The sequence below is a fragment of the Anthonomus grandis genome, chromosome 4, assembly GCF_022605725.1.
Source record: "Anthonomus grandis grandis chromosome 4, icAntGran1.3, whole genome shotgun sequence".
In the NCBI taxonomy this organism is placed as follows: Eukaryota; Metazoa; Arthropoda; class Insecta; order Coleoptera; family Curculionidae; genus Anthonomus; species Anthonomus grandis.
Genome location: NC_065549.1, coordinates 17,851,026 through 17,874,258, shown reverse-complemented (window position 1 = coordinate 17,874,258; position 23,233 = coordinate 17,851,026). Strand labels below are relative to the sequence as shown.

Below are 23,233 nucleotides of genomic sequence, written 5' to 3'. Positions count from 1 at the left end.
GAGAAGCCCGTAAATAATTTTAAAATTGCATAAAATTACATAAAAATGATTCTCGGAGAAATTTTCATGAAGTTATTTGAAGGTATAAACGTAAGTATTGGTTATAAGCTTTATTTCCACCGTTTTTGAAAATGTCAAATATCTAATCTTTTATCCTTATAGGTCCTACACTTTTATTATAACCTCGGGCCTAGAAGTGCATTTGACGGAGATGCAACAGAATCCAATTTTAAGTCACTATGAACTTATAAAAAATGACTATTTAGGACTATAGCATCAAGCGCGCAACTATTAACATCTAATAACAAAACAAGAGAAGGTAATAATAGGTAATAATTCTTTTGAAAGTATATCAAATAATACATTTATAAACGAATATCATAATACAATCGTTTGAAAAAAAACTGGAGAACTAACTAGAGTCAAGGCTTACAAATATGTCCTTTATTAATTATGGCAATATTTTAGTGCGAAAAATGCCCGGAAGCAATGTCAAGCAAATTAGAAGTGAGGAAGATTTATTTACTAAGATTTTTCTTTAAAATTTAACTTAGATTTGTGGCAACGATTTTTTAGTCTCAATATACGCTTTTCATTTTATTAAAATGTAAGAGGCTTAAGATCTAAAACTCAGGATTCCAAGTGTAATTTACTTTCCAATAAATTTAATTGTATTTTTCTAGCAGAACGTTGGTCATATGGTGATGTTTGTGTAATATTATATAGAGACAGTTTATTAGCTATATTTTTCATGTCTTCATGCAGAAAATTAGAAACTAATGAATGAATCAATTCACAACCAAGGTTATTCGAAGAACGAGATGCCTTCTACTAACGAGTCTTAGTAGCAGGAACTTCGAAAGCGATCAACACGTATCGTATTACTTCATTGCTTTGGTATTGTAGGATGACATCGATAATTTGTAAAGAAAATCCAGAACACTAATAACAAGGAGACTGGCAGATATAGACAAACAACTAGATCAGCAAATAACTCGCGATGATTATTTTTTAAGATGGCTGAAATGTCCGAAATACATCGAGCAGTATGTAAAGCAGATGAGTCAACGCCACTTCCCAGGTAGCAAGATGACGCAAATGACGTTAAGCGACGCATTTTTAGGTCACATTTGGCCCACAGACTTTTTTAAAAACGTCATTTTGATGTCGGTATAAGTCGTCTTTATGTGGTTCACGAACAGGGCAGTATTGACTTGAATTTATTGATTTTAATAAAAAATGATGCGTAAAATGACAACTTAGTACGACCATTATACTCACAACTGCATGACAAACTGTTATCAAGTATGTCCTAAAATTGGAAACTGTTGGAAAATAATAAGATCTACTTACTTTCTAAGAAATCACATAAAAAATTATTGTCGGCTTCATACTTTCTACTTGAGACACTCTGTAAGCAAAATTTTTATTACAAAGGACGCATTTTTTTGGGCAACAAATTAAACATTACTTGCAATAAGTTTAGAATAAATTTTTATGTTTTAATTTCATATGTTCCGTTATATAGTTTGTTATATCATATTTGACAAACCGCTGATTTTAGGCATATGATATTGCTATACAAAAAGTATTCAGAATATAATGTACAACGTCATAATATACATATTGTTCTATTTAACAAAATATTTGTTGACGCCATAGTTTCTACTTGGCGCACCCTGTACAGAAATTTTTTATTTAAAAAACCGCGAAATGTCAATACTAATCGATGTGTCCAAAAAATAAAAGAAGAAAAATATACTAATATAATTTTAAATAAATTGTTTCTTTCATCGTAAATGCACTGTATAATTCAATTCATCTTCTAATTTAAGATTTTTTAATTAATAACTGTCGCCCCTGAAAAAAAACGACCTTTAGGAAAAACAAATTACCTAAAATGTTACACGTATTTGCACTGATGTCCTATATATTCCTTTTTTTATATCATACGCAGTAACGAACATATAAGATATAATAAGAATATATACATATACTATAACTTTTTCCTTACTTCTGCAGCAATGTGCCACAAACATAAAAAATATATCATGCATACAAACAAAAACTTAATCTAATACCTACATAAACTGAATTCTTCCAACTTTAAACATCGTAAACTTCCGAAACTTCTCGCGCGAACAAAAGTTTCTCGCGAAAACTCAACACTCTCAGGGAGGAGCTTCCGCTTCACAGGTTAAGCCGTAACTGAATGGAGTTGACCTAAAGTTATCAGTGCACAACTCCGTCAGTTGGAGAAAATCGGGATAACATTAAATTGCGCGTGTTGACAACTCGTGTTATCTGTGCCTAGTCAAGGAGAAATAATTCCGGATTATCCGCATTAGGGGAATTTATTAGTTATATTGGCTCACGATATTAAGGCAATAAGGTCAAAATGATGATAAATTTCTTAATATTTCCCGAAAACTTTATAGGTGTTGAAGAAGTAAAACGATGTGAGTATTTGTCTGGCAATACATATGTTTTACAGATAAAAACAGTCATTTAAATGTTCTATATCAAAAACTTACAAAAATTACTTAACATGGGTTCAATACGGCTTAATTCCGTACCAGTTTCCCTTCCGCAGACTCTTCATGCACGTGGTTCTCGCAAGCACTTTTTCTGTTTAGGCGGGTTCCGCGTAAAATAAGAACTTTAAGTGATCCTAAAGGAAAAAACTCCATTGGAGTACGACTAGTTCTAATCTAAAGATTTGGGAAAGACACATCAAGGTTTTGCCACTAGATGTCTAGAGATATAATAGAGATCTATGGAGTTTCTGAAAAAGAGCAGAAGTTTTCTGGTAATGTGACTTAGCTACTATCCCAATTTCTCATGAATTTAGTTAGGAATACCATTGTTTCAGAATACTTCCTCTAATTCAGCCAGTTACGTAAGTAATATAAATGTGTTGTCACTTGATCTGCCTTGTTTCTTAGGATGGAGTTTCTGGGGACTACTAGAGATCACATGGTATTCTTTTTCATTTATAAATGAAGAGTGTTTCTAATTTGGATGAGGCTAATTAGATTTAAAAGGTTGCTGTGAGTTACATTGGATTTTAGTATTTGTTACCAAGGGGGTCTTGATATGATTTTAAAAAGATAAGCCCGCCTAACTATTTTTTGGAAGATATTTTACTATTTTCTTAACATGAGGAAAGGTAGCAATATCGTGGGCAAATTCGATTAAACTAAAAACTTTTGGACCGGTGACTCTTAGGAAAAAAATCCTTTAGAGTAAGATCAGGAAACTATTCGAGGCAATATATCAAACTATTATATTTAATTTAGGCATTTCTTAAAGTTGCATTAATGTGTTGCTACTTAGCCTTTAGTGAGATTTGAAAAAAAATTGGCTGAGGTTGAATTTTACCATGGGGCTGCTAATGTGATTCTGAGGATTTGGTCTTTTAGTGTATGTAGTAGTGTAGGAAAAATTGAGGTAGGATATAAAAGGAAGGTAGTTATACGTAAATGTTGAGAGAAAAAAGAAAATGATTAAAATGTAAGAAAGATGAATTCCTTGGAAAACTCTACCTCAATTAGTTCTGATTGAAGAGGTGTCGTCATCCTTAGTGACTCTAAAGATTGATTGAAGCTCTATTTTCGAAGAAAATTACTCACATAGTATCGTTATTGTTATCGTTTTTGGTATTGTAATCTCCTTCCATGGAAAATGGGAAATTGGTAAATGAAACAAAGGCATTTAATACTCTCGTTAATCCCTAAGTCTGACTTTGGACTAGCGTTTTTAGACATTTCAAAGATGAGTTTTTATTTTTTTATGATTCTTGACTCTTTCTCTAGTATCATTCCCGCTTGAAGGCGAAAATTATTCGAGATATAACATTTATTTCTGACGAGGCCAAGGATGCCTTCTGGTGATGTATGTTCTCTAAGATACGAATATATGATGATTTGAATAAAAAAATATTTTTTTTAAATAAACAGATCGACTTTCTTTCCTATCTTAACCTGAATCTGAACACGATATTCTTTTGTTCGGACTGGTTAATCGTAGACTATGAACTTCTGGTGATTTCGGAGAACAAAAATAAAAAATGAAATTCTTTGAAGTAAGACCAGAAGACCTTTCGAGCCAATATATTAGACTACTTTACTCAATCCAGCATTTGTGAACCGCTAATTTATTCTGACTGAAAAGTTTTCATACGCGACGTCTTTATTGAAGGAAGAAATCTGATAAGCAGGTCGGGTATTTATTGGTAATTTTGCCTTAGTATTACTCTATGTCGAACGATGAAAATAGCCTCAGTTTTTTTCTTTGCTCCATAATTCATATAGTTATAACCGGCGTGAGCCTTTTTTCTGTCGAAATTATCCCATTACTTTGCTCTGAAGATAATAATTACCTCCCTCCTACAAATTGACTTTTTGAGATATCTTTAGGCAATATCATTAGAATTTCTATGATTTTGTCTCTAAACATTAGTAAAGATGTACTAGCAATAATGATAAGCACATTTTCTTTCAATAAATTTCTTTTGCAACAACCTCAAAGACCAACTTTGCTAGCTTTGATTTAATCTTAGCATGTAAGTTTTTAATAAGCATGTAAGTTTTTTCTTAGAATTAAATTACATTATGTGCTTTTTGATCTAAATCTTCAATTTAATTTTAAATTAAACATAGTAAAAGTAGAGATTATTGACAAAAAAAGGCAGTATGGCTATCATCGGTATCCACCAAATTAAAAATAAAGTTAATAATTTTCTTCTATTTAAGATGAAAATGCACTTTTGGAAGAAAGGAAAACAGCGGAATGTCTGAGAGCTTTTCCCTATTATTTAGTTTACTTGTACATTCCTTAAAAAAGCTTAGAAAGTCGTTTCCTTTCTACAAAACGATGATTCTTAATGGTTTCCCTCTCGCATATTAATTTATCTTACGCGAATTAAAATTGGATTAAGGAGTTTATTAAAAGCACTTTGTCTGTTCTTAGGGCAAAATACTTAAAGTTTACTCTCATTTAAGCTCTCTGTTTTGTTTTGTTTTCGGGTCTTTACCCTAGACATCATAGTGCAATAAACTGTGGTACAAATTTAAATGAAAACTATAACGATTTTTATTAGACTTTATTTTTTATGTAGCGCTTACTTATAAACTGACAAAGTTTAATTTTTTAAATAGTTCAGTCATCTGAAATGTCTTCATCAGTTTAATAGGGAGGTAATATCCAACCAAGGTTTAACCTCTAAAATCTGTCAGGATCAAAGCCTCATGTGACATTTGATTAAAATTAATTATATAAAGTGTGGGTGCATAGTATATATTATATTATTATGTCAGGTATGCATATACTCATCAGGAACGGTTTAATAAATTCGAGCAAATTGCTATTTAATTAATATACGTGTATAATTGTTTGGTGGGTATTGTCTCATATAATAACTTATTTATTGAAATGAATATATCTATAATAAATAAATTTTGGACGATTATTATTTATGAGGTGTACTCATTCACAAAAATATATATAAGTTAATTTAAAACTTCTGCATTCTACCAGTTGTTAAATCTGCACTTTTTCCGATAATATTTTGTAAAAATTTATCGACAGAGTGCGACTTTTTAGTTGAAAATAAACTTTTAACCTAAGATTACAGTCTCATTAGGATTTTTAGGTTATGTAGATACATTTTAAGGGCAATATTTTTTTCAGTCTTTTATAATGTTAATGATATAAGTTTCTTCTAGTAGGTATTGTTTTGTCGGACTTGGGGATCAATTATTAAAAGTCCCGCTCTATTTAATTTTGCCGACGTTATTAAACTCTTAATTATAAACATTTATACAAAATCAATTTTTTTCTTTATTCTATTATTAAAAACTTTTTTCCAATGAGGTACAAATAATTCCTTCATTATTCAGAACTTTGTCATGAACTTTACAGAAATGGTGACAGTGACAGATAAATACATGGATATTATTATTTAAAGAGAATACTACTTCTTTTAAGAAGTAAAGTGCAGTACTGAACTGCATAAAATCAGTTATCACTAAATCGTTATCCTATTTTAACATTTATTATTGTTATTTTTTTACTAATTTTAATATATTTCTTTATTAGGGTATTTAAAATAGCAAGTCGGTTCTTTTATTCGCCTTGTTTTTTTTTAATGAAAATAATTTTAGATATTCTTTTTTTCATTTATGGGTCTAAAATGGTTTGATCTTCAAGACTTTTCAATGTATTTATCCGCATAACTTTGGCATATTAGACATATCCCTAAAATCCCTAAATACACTCAACCAATAGCAAAAAGATCCATTTCCATTTGTATACAAACCGATCAGGAACCAGAAGTTTCGCCCCCTATAAAAAGAATAACGGTTTTACCTCAGAAAACCATAACTAGGGAAGAATGGCATTATTTAATCGTCTCCAATATTTCTCCTGACTATACAGTAAACCGGCTCGCTCACTACGTTAAAGATAAGCTCCAGACTAATGCTTTTATTCGATGTTTTCCCTTCACGCCAAATGAAGACAGTGTGAACTCCAGCTTTAAAGTAGGTGTCCAAAACAAGGATCTTTTTAGCCAGCTAAAAGAGACGAACGTATGGCCGGCTGGTGCTGTAGTGGATGGACGGAGGATGGGTCCATTACCACCGTTAAATTCTTCACCGGCAGCTAATAAAACCTTAACTCCCAAACCTGTCTCAAATCAGCTCAAGATGCTCCAAATTGGTTCAGATAAAGATGCGATAGCTGCATCTAAGTCATTTGGGCAAGAAAATGTCAGCTTTAAACTTGTGGAGAAGGCCAACGATGATGATGGACTGCATAATATGGACCCGATGACTCCTCCAGTGGTGCGACTATCCCAAAAATCTGATGCGGAAAATGGACGGTATAATCTTAAAAACTCTTAGGCTCTACTTGGCATACCTCTATGACCAGCCTTCCAACGTCTGTCTCGAAGGTCATACCAAGACCAGTGTCAAGCTAATGCTAGCTTCAGAGGGCCTACCTACTAACATAGACTCCCTCCGACGCTTGTATATCCGTTTCCACGACGTCTATGGAATTGGTGCAGCCGAAGTGGAAGAAGACCTCTCTGCTTTTGGATCCTTCTTTTCTTCAGGAAAAGTTTTAAGGCTTCAAAAAATACGAGAAAGTCAATCTAATTATTTTGTCAGTGGTTCCTCGTCTAGGAACAAAAATTTTTAAATAACGTGACGCGACCAGAGGATCAAGCACCCTCTGATAAATCGGATAGCAAGCTTAGCGTATTTCTTCTTAACATTCAGTCCTTAAGACACAAAACTAATGAATTATTTCTTTTATTAGAAGAGCTAAATTTTCCAGAAATAGTTGCTATAACCGAACACTGGCAAAACATTGATGAACCTGTTTTTGTTCAAAATTACACTACAATAGCAAGATTTAATAGAACTAATTTATCTCATGGGGGCACTATGATTATGTCTATAAGCAACGATTTTTCACCGTTAACTAAGTTTGATAACTTTTTATCAGAAAAATTACTTCAATTTTCCATAGTTTACCATAATACATACGACGTCTATATTATTTGTGTATATAGAACACCTGACGCTGACTTATAGACTTTCCTTCAAAAACTACTAAGCTTCCTAGAATCCTTGCCCTTAAAAGGTAAATTAATTTTGTGTGGCGACCTTAATATTGATTTTTCCAGTGTGTGTGCTGCTCAAGAATCTCTTCACTCTATTTTCGTCTCAATGTGTAAAGTAATGCATATTAACTTTCCTACCAGAATAACTAGAAATAGTTCTAGTACCATCGACTATGTCGTGTCATCTTTTGCTCCTGATTTCGTAGATTGTACGGTTTTTAATTCCGGATTTTCTGATCATGAAGCTGCATTAACTAAATTTTCCATAAATTCTAAAGGCAAAAACACGTTACGTAAATTAGGCCGTGTTTTTGGCAAAAATAATTGGGATTTTCCTTCTGACGATATAGATAGTGAATTTTCTAGTTTTATAAAGTCTTTATCAAGTATTGCAGATAAGTCGTTTCCTTTTAGACCTATCAAAATTAAACATCATAAGCTATGGACCACTAAAGGCTTACGTGTTTCTGCAAAAAACATGCGCTCATTATCACACCTGAAAAAATGTACAGACAGCATATTTTATCATAACTATGTCAAGCTTTATAGAATAATGTACCATAAGACTATAAAAGCTGCAAAAGATATTTGTTATAATAAAAGGATCATCGAGTATCAAGTAATATTGCCAAAGAAACATGATCTATTGTAAATGAATTAAGAAATAAGACTTCTTCATCTAGCACTATCCCTACTTCACCTGAGGACCTTAATCAATGCTTTGTTAATGTAGCTAAAAATCTAATGGCTACCATAACACCTTCTCACGATCCTCGTTCATATCTCCCAAATGAAAATTTACACAGCTTCTTTTTTACCCCCATTGTATCAACAGAGCTTCAAACTACAATAAATGAAATAAAAAACAAATCATCATCTGGTACAGATGGGCTCACTCTCAAAATGTTTTCCAATCTGCTAAATTGCACCTTAATCCATCTAACAAACTTAATTAAGAAGTCATTTCAAAATGGAGTCTTTCCTACCTGCTTTAAGACTGCAATAATTATTTATTTGCATAAGGGAGGAGACTTAATGTTGACTATTCCCTAAAATGGGACTTGCATATTGATGCCTTATATAAAAAATTAACTTCAGCATGTTTTGCCCTAAGATCAGTTTCCAGGGAATTAAGTTTTCAAGCATCAAGAACAGTTTATTATGCCCTTTTTGAGTCACATCTACGTTACGCCCTTCCATTCTGGGGCACATGCGGTGTGACTTAATTTGAGCGCATCTTTAAGCTCCAAAAGAGAGCAGTTCGGTATCTGCTTGAACTTAATAGCAGAGCTCCCTGTCAAGAAATCTTAAAAATTTTTAAAAATTAACTTAAAAAATATAAGATACTTACTCTTCCCTCTTTATTCATATTGGAATCTATTTGATTAGTATGCAAACATAAGTCAGAAATGCCAAGTAGGCCGTCTCACAATTATTCACTTCGCAACGCAGTGCATGATCTTTATCTGCAAAGCCCTCGGTCCGAGTTAGTAAAAAGCTCTGTTCTATACAGAGCCAAAAAGATACATAATCATTTCCCTTTAGAAATTAAATCAATTACTTCTTTTCCTCGATTTCATAATGCTTTGAAGGCGTACTTTCTGGAAAAAGCCTTGTACGCAGTGGAGGATTTTTTTTTAGAATAACTTTTTGGGTATCACACACACACACTGGCTCTTTTCATATCTTAAAATAGAGAATATATTAGTTTTTTTTTAGTAAATGAATTGCACTTTCATTCTGTATTTAATTAATTTACTGTTATTGACTACTGTGTTTATTTTTATTGACATTTTATACATCATGATGTATATTGACCAGGTACATTGTTTTTGTACAGTTTTGCATGTATTTATTTTGTTTGTATATTTATTTTTTATTTTTTTATTTTGTGTGTTTTGTTTTGTTTTGTTGTTATATGTTTTTTTTATTAGCTTTGTCTGCAAAATTTTGTAATTTTTTGACAATAAAGCATGTAATTGATTGATTGATTATATTTTTAAACAATATTCTGACTGAGACTTTTTTAACCTTCCAGGCAATTGCAATAGTTTCAAATGTCCATAAGCATATTTGCGTTTATTTCTCTGTTTTAATTCCATTTACGTGATATATTTTTATTTTCTAATAATTGATTTTCAAGATTCAGCAATTTTCTAACTTTTCCAAGGGCTGTCCCAAAGCAGTTATTGGTTTATTACCCTAAGGTTTCTATAGCTAAATAGCTAAATAGATATACCTAAGTTATTTTTAATAACTTAGTTTGGAAACTAAATATTTTTTGAGGTTGAAGAGAAAACACAATAATTGGTCCCATTAAAAATTACATATGATTGCCTATATCCTGCGACGATGCACAACCCGGTATACTTATACCTATATTATAAAAATTTATTTATGGAAAATGGATAGTTACAGTACTGTACCAAACAAATATTTGCAATTGCTTTTCCACTAAGCTATAATTTGGCCTTAATGAAAACTGATTTATAAATCTATTGACAAATGATAGAAAATTGAAAGAATAAAATTAAATGGTAATAACACCATATGGTAACCGCTTGTCAACTTCGTAACTTGCCTCTGGTAATTTTCTAGAGTTGAGGTAATCAATTCACTATCGTTTTACAGCTTTGAATAACGAAAAGAAAAAACTTTATCTTCGGTCCCTGGATATGGTTTGACAAACGGCTGGTGATGCAGGTAACAAGTTAGTATCGCGTTGTTTGTGGCTCTCGTAGTAGAAAAAGGAGCGTATATGCAAACGCGCGAGATATCATCTATTTAAGTTTTTTGTATACGATCGGGGAATCGATTATTACGCATACAGAAGTCCTTAAATGACTTTCGCGTCACCTTTCACCCAATCAACAGGTGGTTGCTCTTTGTTCTTTCCTTTTTTCGCAAACCTGTTTCGGGGCCACTTGCCATTCCTAGAAGTATCCCATATTCCTATTCAAGCTGGTAACCAGGCCGGACGATGCATCGTGGGAGAAGCAGACTTACGACCCGACACTATGTGAAACAAGAATAAAGAATACTTCCTATCCCAAGTGAATCCAAACCCCTTCAAGTCTGGTAGAAACTAGATAGCGAGGGGACAGAAAAGACACAGAACTTCTCACTGTTAGTACACACTATAGTAGAGGATTTTAGACCAACCACAAAGGCTCCTGAAGAAGGTACTTAAAGGAGAAATATAGCAACTCGCCCGCATGTATCTCGTGCGCTCTGCTACTCGCCTGCTACGTCGTTGTTTTTACACTACGACGTCAGTAATCAACTGACTTTGATAGGGGTGACTGTATTACTTGCAATAAAATTTTACAAAATGTTACACGAAAGTTTATTTCTACAAAATTTTCCTGATGCATGCTTTATATACATCAGTGTACAACCCACATAATATAGATTCACAAACTCAAAATGTTTATTATGCTGTGTATCTCATAATAAAAATTAAGACTTTATTCTAAGAAAAATAAAATATAAACTCTGATAAAAATAGAAAAATTTAAGCAATATATAAATATTAAATTAAAACTGCTTAAAATAAACTTAACGAAAATTAAATCTTTTAATAAAATGCTCGAACATTGTATAAAATAAATAAAATAATATATAAAATAAATAATAATATATAAAATATAAAATATATAAATACATAAAATCCTTCTTTGTCTAAACAATAAACTAACTTGTCATAAAAACGATTTGGTACTTAAATAAAAACTTTTCTGGTAAAATGAAATTGGTCAACAAGTTTCTCTCGCAACTCCTGTAGATTTGTTGGCCTACTAAATTCGTGTTAGTAAAGGGTCTGTGGAGGGGTATAGTTTTCCTGAATCCTCAACATCTAAGGGGAGTGCAACACTTGATGTTACACCACGTAGAACTGCGTAACTGATTCTAGTATTGACTTCGAAGGACCAACACTTATATTTAAGGGTACAGCAAATTTCTAATACTACAATTACTTCCACTTTTAACAACACTTGGAGTACAGAGAAAAGCTGCTAGTAAAAAAGCCAATATTTAACTTTTACTATTTTTAGAAATTCCGGGAAATATTTTTTTATACTGAGATCGAGCGCATCGACAGTGTGAGAGATGAACAGCTACTAAAGACCACAGAACACAAATATATAGAGAAGTGGTGGTTGCATACAAACTGAAATTCTTTTGACAAATCTAGCGTCCTCTCGCTTGGTAACGAAAACTCTTGTAACTAACTTGACAGTTTGACGTCATTGGCCTAATTGGACCAATCAAAATAGTAGAAATGCGTGGCCAAACTAAGGCGGGAAATTAAATTTCATTTAATCTGACAATCTTATCATTTAATCGTAATACCTAAAGCAAACGCCTAATTAAAAAGGTTACTCATAGAGAAAAGAGCCTTTTTGATTGGGTGTTAGCATCAGATATTGATCTGAACAAAAATAAAACTTTTCAGCTTTATTTTACATATCTAAATGAGTTAATTTACAGTGTACTAACAATAGTGTACAACATATCACCAATTTGACAAATGGAAATAAAACAATGTTTTTTCTTTAAAACATTTATTATTTAATTTCCCTGAAAAAAAAATTACTTAAAATGATATACATAATATACAATAATTTATTATAACAGACATTATATAAATTAGAATTAATCTAAAAATGTTTAAAAGTATTTTGTTAACACTGAACTACTGTAATTTTAAACAGATTAGAAAAGGTTGTCAAATTTTTTGTGCTATTTTCTCATAAAATATCTAAAGGCATAGCCATTAGGTTAATAATATCTTTTAAAATTATTTAAAAATTCTATAGCAGAGTATTATCGAAAGAAACAATATATCCATTTACAAAACAATATAAACTCTTTTAAAATGAGAACAACTTTTTAGTATAAACATAGTATATGACTAACATAGTATACAGGGTGTTTGGCGGAGGGTTAGCCAAACTTGGTGGGCATATAGATAGGCTCAGATAGAAGATATTTTCTTAAGAAACTTGTGTTCTAAAAGTCTCGGGTTTTTTTATATCATTGATTTTGTGTTATTTTCAGGATTATCAAAAAATTATGCCTTTTCACATCTTTAAATTTTTTCAGCATATTTTTCACGTTTTTTTTTATATTTGTATTTGGTCTGTAATGTATCCTGAATCTCAAAAAATCAATATCAAGTACAAATAATACCGAAATAATTCGTTTTGAGCTCAAAAAGTTAATACAAGTAGCAAAAAAAGTTATGAAAGCTAACTTTAACTTGACGCAAAAAAAAACTAAAATCTATCAAGATGTTCAGGTAGTTTTAAAAACATCTCCAATTAATACTCTTTTCAGTAATATACGATGTGTAACACAAAGCCGACTAACTTGCCACAATTCATGACTTTAAAGGAAAATAAAGTAAAAAAAAATATTTTTTAAATTTTATGTATTTATTTCAAAATTACAAATTTTGTTGAAACTGCGCTCCCCTGGCTCTTATACATGCCCTACATCGCCGTCGCATTTCTACATCGCTCTCCATGTATTACTATGTTTCTCAGAACCATTTAAAATATCCAAACTCTTACATCAAGAAAATTGTCAGGCGAATTTTAAATCAATTTTTAATTGTTGTTAAATGAAAGGACAGACATTTTGTAATATGTATTTATAATAATCAAGTTAAAAATTAAATACTTGAAAAGTGAAACTTACTATACTTCATTGAAATCAACTGAATTTGATTTATTAAAGACTAAAGATTGACAATACAAAAACATAATAGTAATAAATAAAATCATATTTTCTTACCAGAAACCTGGAATTGCTTGCCGCAAATCAATTAAAACCTTACTCCCAATATTGAAAGAGTACTTTTTAGAAAAAAAGTCATGAATTTAAAATAACATCCTTTACGCAAACTCAACTCACACTTGCATTCATTAAAATGAACTCAAATGGTATGACAATGACAAATGATGTTCTTTCAGTCAATGTCAACAACTGTCTGTCAGCTCTCTGTCAATTTTGCCAAGCAAGATGGCCGACATACGATTCCGATTTTCACCATACAAGCTTCATACATGTGACTAAAGACTTCCTTCGCGTCTGGAGCTGCTTACGTAATCGTTAAGCACGATTCGTACTTATTAGTGAATAGCATATTCGGTGCAAATATTTAATTGTGACATTGACAGTGTTGTGGTTTTCACAAGTCTCCTTAAGATAAGAATCTGGAGATCTGAAAGGCCATTTAATATCGCCAGTTCCACTAAAGAGATGGTGAGGACAAGTATTTGTTAAAAATCCTTTTACTATAACCCTATTATCAGCAGGACAGCCTTCTTGTTGAAAGTAGATCGATCCCAGGTATAAATCAGGGATGATTTGAATAGCAGGTTTTGCAGGATCCTAAGGTATTTTTGGGCGTTTTAAGTGCCATCAATAAAAATTGTCCTGTAATATAATCGCCGAAAATACTAGCTCAAACATGCAATTTTTGAGGATACTGAGTGCGAAATTGGAAACTTCTGTGCTCATTTTCTCGAGACCAATATGGAACTATGGAAGGTTTGTGTGAAAAAGATTCATCTGAAAATAGAATATTTCATAAAAAATTTTCAATTGCTTTTCACAAAACTCTATTCTAAGCTACTCGTCTTCGAGAAATTTCTCTTGAGTTTTGGAATATTTGAAACATTTATACTCATGTTTTTTCCGAACACTGGTAACAGTTGTATGGTCCATAAAAAGTTCCTCTCTAATATTTCTACTTGATTGTGTTTTCTTCCCGTCCTTCTTGTTCCTGGACCCTTTCGGCGGTGTTGCTATTATTTTTGACAATGCGTAATCTTCAATTCCCCAGCCTGAATATTCTATTTAAATAAACTAAAGGATATTTTTTCAGATGGTTCAATCAATTTTTATATTTGCTTGACTGTAAACTATTTCTTTAACTGTAAGAAATAAAAATTATTTGAATGTCACCAGTTAGATGTTTCTTTTCCAAGCAGTTTTGTTAATAATAATAATAACAATAAACATTTATTAGGCATACCGATTACCAAAAAGAGTTTACAATAAAAATTTATAAAATAAACTCCTACATAAATAAAAAAACTGTCGAAAAAAGTATGTTTTGCTTTTTTGTGTATCAGTTTGCTTGCTATTTTATTTTTCTTTGCTTACCTTTTTATTTCGTTGCATTTTCCGTATCGCTTAATATCTACTATGCCTTTGATCAAAAAAACAATGTCATGAAAATAAACCTTAAACAACCACTTCGACACTTTTTTCATATAACTAACAAAGGGTTTACACCCTTTAATATAATTTTTTACATTCAGGAATTTTTACTCTGTTTTCAGATCTCAAGTTATAAATAAAAATAAAATGCAGTTAAAATAGTACAAAATAATCTGTTTTTTTTTCTTAAAAGGATTTCTTTCGGTGGCTGGAAAAGGCAAAATATTACTTGAATTGTCTGGGAGAATTAAAATCATTTTAATAGTCGTTAATACATTTTTAACTTGCTTTTTCCTTACTTTTTTTTTTCAAGGGCTTTTATTTTCCAGGTAATTGCAATAGCGCTTCGTGTTTCCGGGCAATTTTGGCCCAAAACTAAGAGATTACTTCCAAGCATGATATTTTTATTTTTCCGGGCAATTTATTTTTAAGCTTCAGATTTTTTTCGTTTCCTTCTAAGCAGTCTATTATTTCCTGAAGTAGCTTTTTTCTCCTCACTTTTTAAGTAAATTAGAAATTTACTTCAAAACCAAGAGATTTTTTTTAAGCAGTCTATTTGAATTTCTTGGTAATTTGAGGTTTTTAAACTCATTTTCTATTTTTATTATTAACACATTTTTCTTTCAATCATTCCAATAACGTAAATAAAATTTCACCTCAAAAAATCACAGATATTTTCCACGCAATTGTTATGGATATTTTCCTGTTTTTTATATTTTGTTCTCCCTAGTTATTGATTTAGTTTTTTTTGAGCTTCAGAATATTTTCAGTTGTTTTTCAAAGCAGCACATTTACATTTATTTACTAAGGTAAATTTATTAATTTTTCAATTCAATCAAATAACTCATAAAGACAGATTTCTTTTAGGTTGTTATTTTTTAAATTATTATTTTCACGCACAATTTAATATTTCTTAATATTACTGTTTACGTTTCAAAGCATTTTCCTCAAACATTTTGTGAGAGCGGGATAATAGCGGGATGGAAACTTTTATAATGTGACCCTTATATACAGAGTGTTCTTAAATAAGGTTTACAAAAGAAGAAGAATGATATTGACTTATTTCAACACTGTGACTAAACCGGCTCATCGATTACAGGGTGCTGAAATTTTCAATATTTTCTAGTTTCTTATTAATAGCTATTGCAATTTTTAATGTATTTATCTCAAATTTAGATACTTTTATTTCCTACATTATTTCACGTGTAAAACGGTAGTCAAAATCTCCTTTTTCGTATCTTAACCCTTATCAAGAAAAAATATACAACACATTTAACATTACAAAAGTAAAATTATATATAAATAATTTTCCCGAATTAGTTAAATAAATTAAACTTTAGTCCTAAAATAACTCAAAAAGTCATTCTTTTTCATTTGCATATGATATTTAAAACCCTGTATATTATATGATATTACAATTATATTATTATAGAATAATGTAGAATCTAATTAATGAATGTTGGTCAATAATAGAACTTTTTAAACCTGGGCGCTCTACCTACAGCGATTGTCTTGTAACTTGAATATGATGAATTGCGCTATGGTCATTCGGCGATAATATTACCTATGAATAAAGAAAATGTGTTCATGTTTATCTAATTTACCGTAAATAAGGGATGTTTGTTGTAATGCATATCATCCTTTGTATAGCGTCAGAATGGAAAAAATTGTATGAGGTATAGGACTAATGGATTTCTTAGTAGAAATGCTTAGGTTATCCGCTTATTCTTATCGATATTATCCCAATCTGAGCTTTTCCTTCCAATGATACCGAAATTTCCTAATGTTGTTTGGGTAATATTAGTACATATAGGTAATAATAATAATATCAAACCACCGTAACTCGGTTTGTTCTATTTTCAATAATTTGCATCCACTGTTACTAATAATAATAACTTAAATTTGTATGATTATTTAGGACTATAAATGTTTATGCATGTATTTAAATACATGATTATCATAAAATAAACTGAAATGCTTAAAACTAGAAATATCAATAACCACTTTTACAGCACCATGTTAAATGCAAATTTTAATGAAACTCATGAGTACTCATAAGACTCTCTCGAAGATATCCGAGTTTTCTGAATTTTCTAAAAAAACTAAATTAAAAAAAAATCCTCTGTATTTTTCTCCGACATCTCAAGCCGTAGAACAAAACAAATTACGGCCACTCTTTTCCCTGCATGATCAGTTATCTAAAATTTACGATACGACGTGTTGTCTTTCAGCAACCATCATCAACTTTTTTATAGGAACCATAATGTTATATACTAGATATAAATAGTTCCGCTTTCAATTACTTTTTAATGACATATCACACTTGCATAAATCCAAGAATCATTTCAAGAACTTTCCATAAGATTTAAAAAAGATAAAGAAGGGTGTAATTTTTATGTGAAAATAAATGTTCCTAAAAATGGTTTAAATATACAAGTGTGATACATCGTTGAAAAGGTTATTAAAAGGACTATATAAATCTTGAACATTCCAATATAGCGCCTTTAAGGAAGATGAGTTATTATAAAATTCAATTTTGAAAAATAAATGATGTGGTGTGATGATGTTGAGTGAAACTTCATTAAAAAACTTCTTGGACAGTGAACTGGGTTTGCATAGCTTTACTATTTATAGACGGGATAGATGTCTTGAACGGACTGGTAAAACCAGGAATGGTGGAGTACTTATTGCTGTTTGCTCGTCTCTAGAGTCTGAATTGCTGCCTATGGCTCATGAAGAATCTGAAGCCATCTGGGTTTCCATTATTTTTGGTAAAGTTAACGAATTTTTTGTTGCTTTTACACACCTCCCAATTCTAAACCCGAAGACTACCGTTTTTGTGAGGCAACCGAGAGGGTGGCCGAAGACTATGGTGACAGCTCAATTTTGATTGCCGGTGATTTTAATCTACCAAAATTGACTTGGTGTAATGACTCTCTTGGATTGTTTAGTAGTGGTGTTGTGGGGCCTGCAAAATCTTTACTAGAAACAATGCCATACCTTAACATGTATCAGATCAATAACATTCAAAATGCAAATGGGGTATATCTAGATCCAGTTTTTAGTAACAATAGTAATGATGCCCTATCATGCTCAAATGATCTTTTAGTTAAATGTGATCGACATCATCCTGCATTGGTAATTTTTATAAAGTTAAACAATTTTGAATCTCTTGATTATTGTGAAGAAATACACGACTTCAAGAATGCAGATTATGCAGGTCTTATCAGCTACCTTCTTGATGCGGATTGGGATAGTTTATTCTCATCTGATGTTAACGCTAATGTGGACTGTTTGTATAATGCATTGGGCAACGCTCTCACCTATTTTGTACCTATCATAAAAATTAACAATAAATTCAAGTTTCCAATATGGTTCAGCGCAGAATTGAAATCAAATGTCTTGCAAAAAATATTGGCACATGCAAAGTATAAACAGTCTTAGGCCGTTGAAGACTATGAAATGTTCAGTAATCTTAGAGCAATCTGTAAAAATCAGGTCGATCAGTGCTACTCAAACTATATTGAGCAAACCCAATCTTCTATTTCCGGTGACCCTAAATATTTCTGGACATATATTAGAGATAAGACACAAAATAACAGTATTCCATCTACTGTGAAATATTTAGATGCAGTGGGTGAAAATGGTCATGAAATAGCATCTTTATTTGCACAATACTTTTCTTCAGTCTACTCTCCTGATGAATTTGATGTTCCTTGGGAATTTACGCAGCCTGATATTGCATGTTCTTTTGATATTAATGAAATGCATGTACAAATATCGGTAAAGACGGTATGTCGGTTAGTTCCATATATACTGACTTTTCCAAGGCCTTTAACAGGGTTAATCATTCTCTCCTGGTTACAAAGTTGTCACTCTATGACATTGGTTGATGTCATTTGGCCTGGTTGAAGTCATATCTGTCTGGAAGAACACAGATTGTAAAGATAAATAACTTTTATTCTAGTCCTTTTCTAGTGACTTCTGGGTTTCCTCACGGTGCCCATCTTGCCCCATTTTTTATTTAATCTTTTTATTAATGATGTTGTTCATTGTTTTGATTATTGTAATGTGTTGCTTTTTGCTGATGATGTTAAGATTTTTAGAATTATAGACAATAACTTGGCACATCACGAACTTTGTTCTGATCTTCACAAATTTGAATTATGGTGCAATAACAATAGAATGATCCTAAATGCTAAAAAATGCAAATATATTTAATTTACCAGCAGTTTTAGTCCACCATTTCATCAGTACCATCTAATGAGTTCACTTATTGGGAAGGTATGAGAGATATGTGATCTTGGGGTGCTTTTTGATTGCAGACTAACTTTTTCAAAAAATATTGAAACCCTGTGTAATAAGGCTTACAAAATGTTGTCTAGAGGCACCCTTACGATTTCAGCAGTATTGATTCCATCAAACTTCTGTATTTTTCATTGGTTCGCAGTTAACTTGAGTCGAATTCATGTATATTATCACTGTCACTGTCAGATATGCTTTTCAAACCATAACAGTGGTTTTGACACAATGATTCAGGAGAACCCCAAATCCTTTTGGAAATTTATCAATGACAAGAGATCAAGCCATACTCTGCCAAATACACTTTAATTATAATAATCAGTCTGCTTGCACTGATCAAGATATTGGTATTCTTGCGTAACATTATTTTCAGACGGTTTATACTGATAAGCTAGATTTACCATTTTCATGTGAGACAGTTACCGGCAATAATGTTGGTAGTAATATAAACAGTCCGAGGATAACAAAACGGGAGATGTTTAAGCAGATAGTTAAACTTCCCTTAAAGCTTTCTCTAGTCACCAAAAGTCTACTTAATTATTTTTTAACGTAATGTGTTTTCACGATGTATATTCTCTATCATAAATCATTGGAAATTTCAGTGTTCCCCGATGCCTTTGATTCTCTAATTGGCCAACAACTTTACTGATTATGCAAAAATTTTATGTCTGAGAATCAACATGGTTTTTGTCACACAACATAACACAAATCTACTCTTACAAATTTGATTACCTACCAATCAGACATTTTGAAGAGCATAGAAAACCATAAACAGGTAGACTATCTATACTAACTTTTCCAAGGCATTCGATCGGGTTTTCATTGGCAGTAAATGTTATGGTTTTCTAGTTGTTTGTTGATCGTATGCAGCATGTTAAAATTGGTGGTTTCTTGTCTTATATAATATAATAATAATTATAATTTTGGTACAGAAACCCTGTATCTACCCCATTTATTATCTAAGTATCTAATATACACACAAAAGAAAAAAAATTAAAGCTTAACTAAACTAATATATCCAAGTGTTTATTCCAATCAATTTACTAAGGAAATTCAAAAATTTACTATGGAACATTTAATACCCAGACAAATTTACAATATTCCAAACTAATAAATAACAGCGACTTACCTAGATGACTTAACACCTGTATGTGTAGTGTCTGTTATCCAATAAACAATAAATAAAATAAAATAAAATTATAAGAAATATCACAGTTTCCAATAAAAATTTAATCAAATTTAAATTAATAACCTAATAATATACCCAAGTTATATAAAAATAATTTCTAAAACCACCAGGCTTTAAATTTGTATACCTACTTAATTAGCACTTGCAAACTTAAACTCACATACAAAATAGTTTTTTAAAACTGTTTTCAGAAAAACAGAAGATCGACATTTTTTCTTAAAAACATAATTTTTTTAGCAATTTTTTATTTCAAGGGGAATAAGCTTATTTGATAGATATTTTAGGTTTTTTAAAGATATTTTGGGTGCAAATTTACAAAAATATATTAAAATAAAATAATAATTTAAAATAATATAATATTAAAAATACTTTTAGTTAATTCTATAAAATTATTGGTTTTATTTCTTGTTTCATATTTATGATTGATATTTTTTCAATTCACAATTTTTATATACAAAAATACTTATCTCCAAGATGTATAGAGACCGTACGTCAAAATAGTCCTAGAGTATAACAACCTCGTAGGCTATTTTTTCTATAAATTAGTTTAAGTAAATAATTTTGTACAACATTCAACGAACTCAATGTACTCTTATACATACCACCCCATACAACAATACCATATCTTAATAAGGATTCTACAAGAGATTTATATACAGATAACAAAAGGTTTTTATTTAAGATGTTTCTTAAGACATAACATTTATAAATTATTTTTCTAATATATGATGTTAGTTTTTCTACCTGATTTTCCCATTTCAGATGTCTGTCTATTATGATGCCCAAGTATTTAATTTTTGAAACCTCTTTAATTCCTTGGTTTGAGTTTTCCACTTTTATGCTGTTACAATCTATTTGCCAATGTTATAGAGAATGGCATGTAATTTGTTTTATTTAGATTTAAAGTCAATTTAAAAGTATTTAACCAATTTTGTACCACGGTTAGTCTATCTATCACATTTCATTTGGTTTCATTCCAAGATTTTGCAGAAAAGATTAAAGCCTTGTCATCTGCGAAAGATATTATTGAGCCATTTTTAAGTTTTAAGTTAGGGTATTTATATATGTTAAAAACAATATTGGACCCAACACTGTGCATTGTGGTACACCTATTCTCATTTTTAATGGATCACTTAACTTTTCTCCTATTTTAACATATTGGATTATTTCGTATAAATAGCTTTTAAAGACATCCAACACACCTCTGATCCCTTCTCGAAAGTTTCTAAAAGCAGGTCATGTGGAACTGTGTCAAATGCCTTTGCTAAATCTAAAAACACAACTATACATTTTCATTGTTATCCATACTGTCAGTAATCTGCTTTGTGAGATGGTAAAGAGCATTTGACATATTTAAGTTTTTTAAAAAGCCAAACTGTTTATTAGACAAAATTGAGTTTGATTATAAAAAAGCAAGTAATCTGTCCTGCACTTTTCAAAAATTTTGGTAAAATTTTTAGTTAAATTAATGGGTCTATAATTGTTAATTTTTGTTTTATCATCTAATTTATATATCGGGGTAATAACAGATATTTTAAATTGATCGGGTACAATACCATTTCTAAAAATTAAATTGATTATGTGTTTCAGAGGGTCAAGTAAAAACATGTAATTATTTTTTATTAGTTTTATGCTAATTTTATTAATACCAGGACTACCGTTGGTTTTCAAAGAATTAATCTTTATCTATAATTTTTTATTTACTGGCCGTAGAGATAGTGAAATTAATTGATTACTGATTGTTATAAACTCAATATCAGGCTTCGGGATTTTCTTCAACATTGCTACCCCTATATTATTAAAAAACTCATTATAATGATTTGACAAGTCTTTAATATTTTTAAATGCATTTGAATCATTGTTTAGTATTGTTGGGACAGTGTTAGTTTTTTTTTATATATATAAATTTAAGTGTTCCTCAAGGCAGACACTGTTCGCCTCTACTCTATATTTGATTTGATTAAGATATTACTTATTACTTATTTTGAGACTGAGACTTAGAGTTTTCATTTTTTCTCTAGTTACGTAGGTCTCTTTGAGATAATGGACGAGTTCTTTCAATTACTTATTGTTTTGAGAACAGTGAATATCTATAATTTAATAATGATTTGAAATTTTGAAGATCTATTAATGTTTTTAATTAATTATAATGGACTATTATCCTGGTCTAAATTATATTAGACCATCAGGAACTCCTGCAATAAGATCTTGATGGACTGTGTTTTAGTTGTAAGAAAAATCATCTGAATATTAACATAAAAAAGTGCGTATTTATTAGTTTTACGCACAGGTTAATAAGTTAATATGCTCCCAGCTAATTTTATCAATGGTACAGCGTACATATTTCTGTTCAAAAAAAACAAAACAAAAATACTGATTTTTATCATCTATCTTATGTTTCAATCTAAATAATAAATAGCTCGTTTTTTTTTTAAATATGTTGTATACAAAATATGCCTTATAGGATCTTTTCTTAAAAATAAACATTTAAAAGAAAAATCAAAACCTAAGGATATGCATTTTATCATTTCATTTCGCATATTCCCAGAAGATGCTTGGACCTGGGAGATATTAGGATCCGCCTTCTTATTTCTAATTGACGCCTTAGGAATTTAATATATTATGTTTACATAAAACCTCTTATTGTAATTTACAGGATAATGTTTTTGTTTTTCTTTCAGAAATGTTCTCGAAGAATATTACAGTTCTATATATAATATTATTTAGGACCTAAATAATTGGAAAATTAAATATAGGAAAAGAATATTTCAGAAATATTTCTAATAAAATATACAAGTTGAATATATTTATCAGTAATATACGTACATATAACTGAATATATATACAATTGTTATATAGGGTGTCCGAGACAAAACAGT

At 30.7% G+C, this 23,233-nt stretch overlaps 2 protein-coding genes across 5 annotated transcripts in view; one reads left to right on the top strand and one right to left on the bottom strand.

Moving 5' to 3' along the window:
- Positions 1–2,160, bottom strand: part of LOC126735467 (lutropin-choriogonadotropic hormone receptor-like) — a 98,086-nt gene extending 95,926 nt beyond the window's left edge. For both annotated transcript variants that reach the window (XM_050439457.1, XM_050439460.1), the window contains exon 1: positions 2,086–2,160. In XM_050439457.1, coding sequence (XP_050295414.1) covers positions 2,086–2,114 — 29 coding nt within the window. In that variant the 5' untranslated portion in view covers positions 2,115–2,160. The remainder of the gene's footprint in view (positions 1–2,085) is intronic.
- LOC126735474 (dual specificity protein phosphatase 23-like) overlaps positions 1–23,233 on the top strand; it is a 162,172-nt gene that overhangs the window by 106,953 nt on the left and 31,986 nt on the right. Inside the window, exon 1 of one of the 3 annotated variants that reach the window (XM_050439475.1) lies at positions 14,167–14,188. The exons of the other annotated variants lie outside the window; for them this stretch is intronic. Within the exon in view, the coding sequence (XP_050295432.1) occupies positions 14,182–14,188 (7 nt within the window). The 5' untranslated portion in view covers positions 14,167–14,181. Of the gene's footprint in view, positions 1–14,166; positions 14,189–23,233 lie in introns of those variants that run through there. 3 annotated transcript variants of the gene reach the window in all.